The sequence below is a fragment of the Citrus clementina genome, unplaced genomic scaffold (assembly GCF_000493195.1).
Source record: "Citrus clementina cultivar Clemenules unplaced genomic scaffold, Citrus_clementina_v1.0 scaffold_3, whole genome shotgun sequence".
Lineage (NCBI taxonomy): Eukaryota > Viridiplantae > Streptophyta > Magnoliopsida > Sapindales > Rutaceae > Citrus > Citrus x clementina.
The window spans coordinates 24,644,298-24,654,831 of record NW_006262339.1 but is presented as its reverse complement, the minus strand read 5'-3'; the positions used below and the strand labels follow the sequence as shown (position 1 = coordinate 24,654,831).

Sequence of the window (10,534 nt, the reverse complement as noted above, 5' to 3'; positions counted from 1 at the left end):
CCCTAAAGGACTCTCATCTCATCTGTATCACATTATCTGAAGGGGAATGGTACTGTCTAATGATTTCAAAAACAATCTTTATACTCATAACCATATACTTTTTAATCATATTGAAAATCATACTGTTCTTTTCATTAACACATTTGAATTTTTCTTGTCTTAAGAATACTATCATGCTTTATTCAAATCAATATGGAAAACTATTAACCAAACATTTTAATAAAATATCATTGCGTGAATAAAATCCATTTCAAGAAAATCATTAAATCAAAATATTTAAGATACTCATTTCACAAATAGGCTTTACTATCATAATTAACTATAAAAATAGGTTTTGTATATTCCACTCACAATGATTACACTCAAACTCAAGTATCGGTTACGTTTGCGGATTGATTCTCGTTCGCGGTTCCTCCTAAATTAAGGAAACGACATCGTTATCTGTAACATGAAATACAACTAAATTTACGCAATAAAGCTCGAAACAAACATTTTCCCAAAATCAACTATTCCCGTATGAATGAAATTACCAAAATACCCCTGCATGCCAAAAATTACCAAAATGCCGTCGACACCATAATTTACCAAATTGTCCTCAGAATTCTAAATTACTAAACTATCCTTAATTCATACTACAAAAATAACCATAAGGTACGAAATCACGAATTTACCCTTGAATTTTGAAATTACCAAAATGCCCTTAATAACTTAAATTACTGAATTACCCTTGAAATCTCAAATTACCTAACCGCCCTAGTCCAAAATTACTAAATTATCCACCAATTTCAGAAATTACAACATTATCCCAAAAGTTTGTGAAATTACTGAATTGCCCGTACTGGTCAACGACAACCAAAATTCAGTTAACGGAGACCGGAAGCTCAGGTCTGATAGTTTTGATTTTTTTTCATAAGGATAATATTGTAAAATGATGGTACCAAGAGACTTATTAAATATTGTGAAAATAGTCTGTATAAGTGGTATATATTAATTTAAGTAACGAACTTTACAATCTCCCTATAAATTAATAACTCTTAAATTATAGGGATATGTTATATGTGGGAGAGATTTTTATTTTTACTTTTATTTTTATTTTTTTATTTATTATTTTTGGTCATGGTAAATGACTGAGAGATTGGAAAAAACGACAGAACACCATTAATTTTGTTAAAGTATATTGCAAACTTTTGGAGCTTTTATTATTAATTCTGTAAAAATTCTTTTATAGGAGTTCAAAAGTGGGGACGTTCAAGAAGTCTAGAATTTGATTCCTGAAAAAAATTTAAAAGTGTAGTTTAACATCTGGAAAATTTAACTAAGAGTGCTGCGTGAATTTTATTTACAGTGTTAAATATTAGTATGCGAAATTAAAAGTAACTTTTCACCTGATGTTATAAGAATTAAAGCCAGACTAACTGGCTGCTTCCTTCAAAGCATTCCTCCAAGTCTGCAGCTTCTCTGACTTCTCTTTAAATCTTTCTTCAAGCTTCGAAATTGAAATCCCAAAAGACCCATACTTGATGGCCAGTAAAATTGTCACGGGTGTCTTCTCCTCTGAATCTGACAAAAACACCATAATTGATGTTTAGGGGTCTCATCAAACACAGACTGGTGGATGGATGAGAAGAAGATGAAGAAACCATAATAGAAACAGTTCAACTGAATTGAATGTGTCTGTGCGCTCGAATCCTCCACTACTACCTTGAATCTTCAAGGAAGTTTCGTAGTAATTTCATTCAACTCATTGTCTGCTGCCTTTCTCAAAATTTCTTTGAGGACTGACTATAAAAAGTCCAATTTGGCCGACTAGAGATTTTTGGCGGGTTGTGGACTCCACAGTTCCCACCCCTAATTTTGATGTGTTTATGGAGATTAAAAAAAAGAGAGTGATGATACAATCACAAATTCTTGTACAAATTTATTTTGTACAAATTGATGTGACATTAATTCATTAGTTGAATAAAAATACAAAATAATGAAAATAAATCACGTGAGTTAAGAGATATTTAATTTAACCAATTTTATCATGCCACATTAGTTGGTACAAGATAAGTTTGTACAAGAGTTTGTAGCTATATTATTACTCGAAGAAAAATAATTCCAAAATTCTTAACAAATATGTATTTTTTTAGTTATTATTTTTAATAATTTAAATTTTTTTATATGTTAATAATTTTATTTGGCCCATAATTTTCACCTCATTCTCTAATAAATTTTAGTGGAGTGAAGAATGAAGATCAAGAATCCCCAAATGAAGATCAATTTTTCTATCCACATCCTGTAACACATTTATCTTTTTTATATTAGATTCTTACATGTAATTTTAGAATGGAAAAAGGCTTCCCTACCACCACCTACATGCCTTCTTTTTATGGGCAATTATCAAATTAATCCTTACTAAATTTTTTGTTGGCTAATGATATCTCCAAATCCACCCCATTTTTAAAAAACAATTACAAAAAGTACACATTATTTTAAAAAAATAAATAAATAAGAACTTTGGAGAACAAATTAACAAATCTATCTTAATTTACTTTTTGTGACTTAAATTTTTTTATTATATTTGATCATAAAGATTGATTTGACATAAGTCTAAATTGATTATTTTATCCTTATAAGGTCAAACTAATTCTTTAACTTCAATATTTTCTAATTTTATAGCAATTCATTATTTCTAATACTACTTTATTAGTATGATTATAAAACATTAATTAAACAAACATAATGGCTTTATGGCACAATACTCATATAAATTATTAGCTTGTCAAATTTACATCATTTACACGTAAGATAGTGAAAATAATAGTTAAATTTCATTTAAAAATGTTAGTTCACATAATTAAATACCTAAATTATTAGATACAATAACCCGTGTTTATTGTACAATTTGGCCATTTTATATCATAATACTAAAATAGTAAAGTAAAATTTATATCAAGTTTATGATCAAATATACTCAAAGAAATCTAATAAAAAAATAATAGAAGGATTTAATTGATTAACTAGACAAAATTTTTATTAATTTGAATTTTTTAAAAAATATTGTGAATTCATTATAATTATTTTGTAGAAGTGGGGTAAATTTACAAACCTTTTTAGTTTCTTTCCTTTGAAGCTAAAGATTCAACACTTATTAGTGAAGATACCACGTATGCGTTGCCCACAAAGATTCCAGAGAGGACGTTTATGTGTTTAATGTATAAAATGTGTTTGAGGGAAATACTCCGACGAGACCAGACGTGATGAGCAGATGTTTAGTGGCAGAATTCTGCGAGCATGTATGTCCTGTAAGAGCCAGGTAGCAGGGGAACAGGGGCAGGAATATCCTGCTCATCCACGAGCACGTCATCTGCGAGGCCAATTTCCTGTAAGAGGCATAAAGTCATTCCTGCTGTATTCTCGCTGAGGGTTGATTCGAGGAGACCCGGTCAACGACAGTTGGCGAGGCATGCTCTCCAGCCCGAGAATCTAGGCACGAAGGCCACGCAACCACCCACGACTACGGAAATGGGGAATCCACGTTCGAGAGGTGGGAAGATAACAGACGTAGACTGCGGAAAACTGGGATTCAGAGGAAGCCTATAAAAAGGTAGCCAACAAAGGTAAAAGGGTTAGCAATTTTGAGATTAGAAGAGAGCTAAAGAAATTCTAAAGAAGAGAAAACTACGAAAAAGCCATAAGATCTGTGGCAAGCGTTCCCCGAACCTTCATATCTGACTTGAGCGTCGGAGGGTTTGCGCCGGGAAAACAACCGGCGTACTCTGACTTGTCTGTGTGCGCAGGAGCCTCTGGAGAAGAAGCCTTACGAGGAGACCTCCTGGTCGTGGTGAAGTTGATCGAGCAGAGAGCCTGGTCGTAGAACGAGTAGAACCAGAATCTCGCATCAACATTTTGGCGCCGTCTGTGGGGAGCTGATCAAAAAGCTTCTGTTGATAGCAAGAAGAGGAGTGAAGCAAGTGAAAAGCAATGGAGACAGGAGGAAGTAGTGCACAAGGGAGTGATATGAGGCTTAACGATTCCGTGACTCTGAGGGAGATAGCCAGTGAAGCACGGGAAAAAGCCATGTTCGACCGGGTGGAACGGATGGAAAAGCAGATGGAGACCCTGACAAACATCCTGCATGAGTTGCGGAGTGAATGAAGGGTAACCCAGGAGGAAAGGATGAGAGTTGGGGGAGTGGCTCCAAGTCCCGATAGTACGAGGAGAAGTCAAACCACCGAGAGAGTTGGTGGTGAGAGAGGTAACATACCTCTGCAGGGAGAATTCCGTAGAGAGGAAGAGCAATCCCCGGCAAGACAGATTTTTGACGAGGACGACGGGGTGGCAAATGCAGAGGAAACGGAGTTGAGGCAACACTTGCTTGATGTAGAGCAAGAGCGGGATCAAGCTGCAGCACGTGACCCTGGTCGCGCAGTGCAGCTGAAGGAGGAAGTGCGCAGACTAGCGCAGATAATTGACGACATGCAAGGAAGGAGCAGACCTCCTGGTTGGAGGATAATGCTGGACGGAGAATCACCGCTCGCAACAGAGATCATGAGGGCAGTTATTCCGAGAGATTTCCGCCTCCCAGACCTTAGGTATTCGGGACGAACGGATCCGCTGGTGCACATAGAGCGTTTCAACGACATAACTGGAGTACAAGGATTATCTCAATCCCAAAGGTGCAGGGTGTTCCCACTATCCCTTGAGGGACGTGCACGAGAATGGTACAGGAAACTTCCTCGGGGGAGCATTAAAACCTTCGAGCAGATGTGCCAGGAGTTTGCAGAGCAGTTTCGTGGGGCAATGGCACCAGAAGATGACATGATGGAGCTGAAAAGCATGAAGCAAGGGGAGCAAGAAACCCTTCGGGAATTCATCAAGAGGTTTCATCGTGCTGTCCTCGATTTGGGAGCCTTCGACCATCCTCAGGCACTAAGGGGATTGAAAGAGGGAGTGAAGATAGAAAGGTTGTGGTACAACTTGAGAAGCCCAGCTATTCAGACGTATGCAGCCGCATACGAGCAGGCTAAAAGAGACATAGAGATCGAGGAAGAAAAGGCAGCTCGGATTAAGACAGACCAGCTGGAGGGGCTGGAAAAGAAAGAGAAGAGGGCATTACCGAGAAATGGGCCGATCAGGAGGAGGGACCTCCAGGCCTCAGGTAGTGGAACAGGAGGTCGGATAACAGCTCACCAGCCTCATCAGAGGCCACCACAGTATCAGCGCAACAGGGCGCACCCTCCTCGTTCCCCAGCTAAGGAGCCTTGGAGAAGGCATGATTCGGCATATGGTAGTCTTCATCAACACTCCCACAGTAGTAGAGGGAGCAGACCAGAAATGCTGCCATCGCCTCCAACTCAGAACGGATCAAATAGAGAAAGGGCTGTGCACCTGATTGACCAGAACCAGAAGTATGGGCGATACACCTCCTTGAAGATGTCCCTGGACGAAGTATACGAGGCCATAAAGGACCGAGGATTGCTGTACCTCCCTGCCCCAATAACAAAGCTACCGGGCAGGAGGGATAGGGGACGCCATTGTAAGTTCCATGGCACTCATGGCCATACCACCGCAGAATGCAAAGATCTCAAGACCCAGGTTGAAAATTTGGTGAGAAATCGGTACCTGGACGAGTTTGTAGATGGGACTTTCCCGATGGTGGCCTCGACATGTGAAGGGGAGCAGAGTGGCAGAAATTTGAGGCACGAGCAGCCTACAGTAAGGGTGATTGCTGGGGGCCCGACATTGGCTGGAGATTCCAACAGATCTAGGAAGAACTATGCTAGATACGCCATGACTAGTAAAGAGGTATTCTTCAACACCCCAGCAGCCAAACGAGCAAGGGTCAGGCAAGTGCCAATCATGTGGACGGATGAAGATGAGGAAGGAATTCTATACCCCCACGAGGATGCTTTAGTCATCAAGGCTACTGTCGCTAGCAAGAAGTGTGACCGGATACTGGTTGATACAGGGAGTTCAGTTGATGTGTTATTTAAGTCAACCTTGGAGGAGATGGGAATAGCAGACCGGAAGTTGGAATACACCAATACCTCCTTGAAGGGGTTTGGAGGAGGAAAGCTGGTCCCTCTGGGCGTGGTCGAGCTGCCTATCACGATTGGGAGCTCCCCGACAGAAAGGACAATGATACTGGACTTTGTGGTAGTGGATGAGGAAGGTCCTTATCAGATGATCCTAGGCCGGCCATTTCTGAGGATGAGCAAAGCGGTGCTGTCCAACCATTATCTGGCTCTCAAGTACCGGGTGAATGGGGTTGTTGGAGTGGTACGAGGAGACCAGAGAATCGCACGAAGCTGTTACTCCTCGGCAGCAAGGGAAGCAATGCAGATAACATACCTTGGTACCCGAGTGGAAGCCGGGAATGGCAGTTAGTCGGACCCGGAGTCTACAAGTTGGTTCGCACGGAGGGCCACGAGGTGAAACGCCCCTAGAGCGCGGCACACCTCAGGAAATATTTCTAGTAAGACTCATTCATGTTTTAAAATTTTTTTCTGTTCGGGTCCGTTTTCTATTTTTGATTTCTTATTTCAAAGCAACCTCATGTAAGCCGATCTCAGTAATAAATGAATCAATGAGGAATTTCATTCGCTTGAAACTGTGAAAATTTCCTAAGGCATGCAAAGGCTCACCAAAGTCTCAAAGCCTGTTTTATGGCGAGACAGAAGCCAAGCGTGCCAGGATCTGCTCGACCACGAGAAGGCGAGCAGAATCCCAATCCTGGAAGAATCAAAGGCATGCAAAGGCTCATCAAAGTCTCAAAGCCTGTTTTATACCGAGACAGAAGCCAAGCGTGCCAGGATCTGCTCGACCACGAGAAGGCGAGCAGAATCCCAATCCTTGAAGAATCAAAGGCATGCAAAGGCTCATCAAAGTCTCAAAGCCTGTTTTATGGCGAGACAGAAGCCAAGCGTGCCAGGATCTGCTCGACCACGAGAAGGCGAGCAGAATCCCAATCCTTGAAGAATCAAAGGCATGCAAAGGCTCGTCAAGTCTCAAAGCCTGTTTATGGCGAGACAAAAGTCAAGCATGCCAGGATCTGCTCGGCCACGAGAAGGCTTGCAGAATCCCAAGCTTTGAAGAAATCATCTAAGGCATGCAAAGGCTCGTCAAGTCTCAAAGCCTGTTTATGGCGAGACAAAAGTCAAGCATGCCAGGATCTGCTCGGCCACGAGAAGGCTAGCAGAATCCCAAGCTTTGAAGAAATCATCTAAGGCATGCAAAGGCTCGTCAAGTCTCAAAGCCTGTTTATGGCGAGACAGAAGCCAAGCATGCCAGGATCTGCTCGGCCACGAGAAGGCTTGCAGAATCCCAAGCTTCGAAAAAATTTCTGAGGCATGCAAAGGCTCGTCAAGTCTCAAAGCCTGTTTTATGGCGAGACAGAAGCCAAGCATGCCAGGATCTGCTCGACCACGTGAAGGCGAGCAGACTCCAAAGCATTCGAAAAAATTGCTAAGGCGTGCAAAGGCTCGTCAAGTCTCAAAGCCTGTTTTATGGCCAGACAGAAGCCAAGCATGCCAGGATCTGCTCGACCACGTGAAGGCGAGCAGACTCCAAAGCATTCGAAAAAATTTCTGAGGCATGCAAAGGCTCGTCAAGTCTCAAAGCCTGTTTTATGGCGAGACAGAAGCCAAGCATGCCAGAATCTGCTCGACCACGTGAAGGCGAGCAGACTCCAAAGCATTCGAAAAAATTTCTGAGGCATGCAAAGGCTCGTCAAGTCTCAAAGCTTGTTTTATGGCGAGACAGAAGCCAAGCATGCCAGGATCTGCTCAACCACGTGAAGGCGAGCAGACTCCAAAGCATTCGAAAAAATTTCTGAGGCATGCAAAGGCTCGTCAAGTCTCACAGCCAGTTTATGGCGAGACAGAAGCCAAACATGGCGGGATCTGCTCGACCGCGCGGAGGCGAGCAGAATCCCAAACATCGAAAAATTTTCTAAGGCAGGTGGCAAAGCCATATGCCAAGCCCGATCCTGCTCGACCAGACAAGGACGAGGAGATTCTCAAACGGAAAAATAATTCATGATTACAACTCAAGAAAGTAATCAAAAGCAGTTTTTCATTAATCTATTAATAACCAACAAAGTAGTTCATTACAACGCGAGAAAAATGTTCAAGAAGATGGCGGATCAGTAGGCCGAGCAGCATCGGATGGCTGAACCTCCTCAGGTGCGGGGGGGGTATCACCAGTTGCGTCCGGGGGGGTGCTCGCCTCGGCAACGACAGCAGGGGTGCTCACCTCGCCAACGTCAGCAGGGACTGAACGAGGAGGAGAACTTTCCTCCTCAATCACGATCTGCTCTATCCCTTCGGCATCTTCCTTGGCTACTTCCTCGTCCATATGTTGAGCAACACCAGCTGCAAGATCATCCATCTTCATATCAGGATGCTGCTTCCCGAGGACGGCCATAATGCAACGATAGGAATGCCGAAGTCCCTGGTCGTATTGGTTGTCGGCCTCCCTCTCCAAGTTCTCGACCTGAGCTCGGTGGGAATCGCGGAGAGATTCGAGCTGAGCCTCATACATAGCCCTCTGCCTTTGCAGATCCTCCTTGACCTTGGTCAGCTCTTCCTCGAGGGTAATGGCTTTTGCTTGAGCAAGAGATTCTTGCTCTATCAGCTTGAGGTTCTCAACGTTTAGCTCCCCCGCTTTCTTCTCGGCAACGTCAGCTCTGGTCGTCGCCGATTGAATGTCCTCCTTCATCTTCCTGTCGTAACGGCCAACCTTGGCCTTATAGTAGGTGGTCATGCAGCTGAGATGGAAAGCGCTATACTGCATGGCTCCCACCAGCTCGCCCAGGGTACAACCATCAAAATCCTCGAGGTCTTTCTTGCTCACGAGTTTGGAAAGCTCGTTGAGATAGGGGGCCAAGTGCTCTGCTCGGTTGGCAGGTAGACGAGACCGAGGCCCAACAGGAGGAGAAGAGGAAGCAGGATCAGTGGCTGCTCCACTAATTTCTCCGGTTTTGGCAGGAGGAGGAGGTAAAGTCTTCAAGGGAGAGACCTGCTGCACGATGTTGGCCCGCTTTGCAGCAGGAGCGTCCTTACTCTGGTCGCTCTTCGTGGCTGGAGGACGAGAACGTTTCCTGGTTAGAGCCCCAATCACAGCGTCCTCCATCTTATGGCCAGGAAGTATTAAGTGAGACTCGAGGAAGTTGTACGTAGTTAGCAGTTCTCGGCTTGGGCAGGAATTGGCCAGTACAGCCTCGACCCGTTTAAGCTGACCAGGCTTGAGCGGGAAATGAACACCCCAAGAAACTACAGCACAAACAGACACTTGGTTAGAGACAAACCAATACAGCAAGAACAATTATGGATACAAGACATCTAAAGCGAGCAGGCAACCTGGGACCGTGAAACGGGGTGGGACGCGACAATCCTTCCCGTCTATTTGTGCAACTTGACCCCAAGGACCCCCAGCAAAAAAGAATTTCCTCTTCCAAGTCCCACCACCACCAGTTGGAAGATCAGTTATGGGTTTCCTGCTCTTGGTACTAGATTGGAAGTAGTACCAGCCGGCATCTTTAGGGCTGCTCTTCAGCTGGTACAGGTGCTTCACCTCATCAACCGTGGGCTCGCTTTGGCAACATCTGTCCTACAATATGAACAGACCAGAGAGCACTCTCCACCCATTGGGGTTCAGCTGACCAGGAGCCAGATTTAGCCCGTTAAGTATTCGGGCAAAGTAAGGTTGCAAGGGACACCTCAGCCCATACTTAAAGCTCTCCAGAAACAGGGTAACGTATCCCCTAGGAGGCCGGCTAGGTGTATCCTTCTTTCCTGGGATCTTAAGAGGTATCTCACCAGGAATACTATACCTAAGTCGGAGGTCATTGAGCTCGTCAAACGTGGTCGTGCACGACATGTAATCAATGGCATAATCACGCGACAAGGCTCTACCCCCTACTGTACCCCGTTCTTCTGGTCGTGATGTTCCAGATGGAGACACCTCACCAGAATCACCTTCCCCATTCTCACTCAAGGTGCCTTCAGAGCCAGAAGACCTCTCCTCATCATTACTTCCGCTCGTAGAGGTTGTTTAGGGGGACAATCTCCTAGCACTAGTCCCGACACTAGACCTAATGGGTTCTAAGGGGATCCCGGGGTCAAAAGCAGGATCAGTGACTAGATTAGGCAAGAAACCTATTTCGTCGTCATCAATCTCGACGACTTTCTCCTTACCCTTCGACATTCCCTAAATAATAACCAAAACGCCACCGCCAACTACTACCCCAAGCAAAGCAAAGAGAAGAGAAATTATCTACAACTATCCAAGACCAAGGAGATAGAAGAAATACATGAAGTAATGGATCAGTCGGTGAAAGACAGAGATGGAGGCCTGTATACCGGAGCTTCTTTGCTGGAGAGACAGAGACGGAGACGGAGGGAATGATGAATTTGTTGTTTGAAAGGATTTAGGTTTCCTAATGGGGACGGACTCTTGGGTTGCCAGCATTTAACGGCACCAAATCCTAAGGGCCTGGTAACCGTTGGTTTGAAATTCGAATAGAGGGGCAGATTTCTGCCACATCACC

General features: G+C 43.8%; 1 protein-coding gene across 1 annotated transcript; it reads right to left on the bottom strand.

Moving 5' to 3' along the window:
* Positions 1-8,112: 8,112 nt before the first annotated feature.
* On the bottom strand, positions 8,113-10,191 carry LOC112099750. Its single transcript, XM_024187214.1, has 3 exons — positions 10,062-10,191; positions 9,612-9,986; positions 8,113-9,257 (listed from the first exon to the last, which is right to left on the bottom strand). Exons 1-3 carry the CDS (start codon positions 10,189-10,191, stop codon positions 8,113-8,115), a joined length of 1,650 nt encoding a protein of 549 aa, XP_024042982.1.
* Between the last annotated feature and the right edge of the window lie 343 nt (positions 10,192-10,534).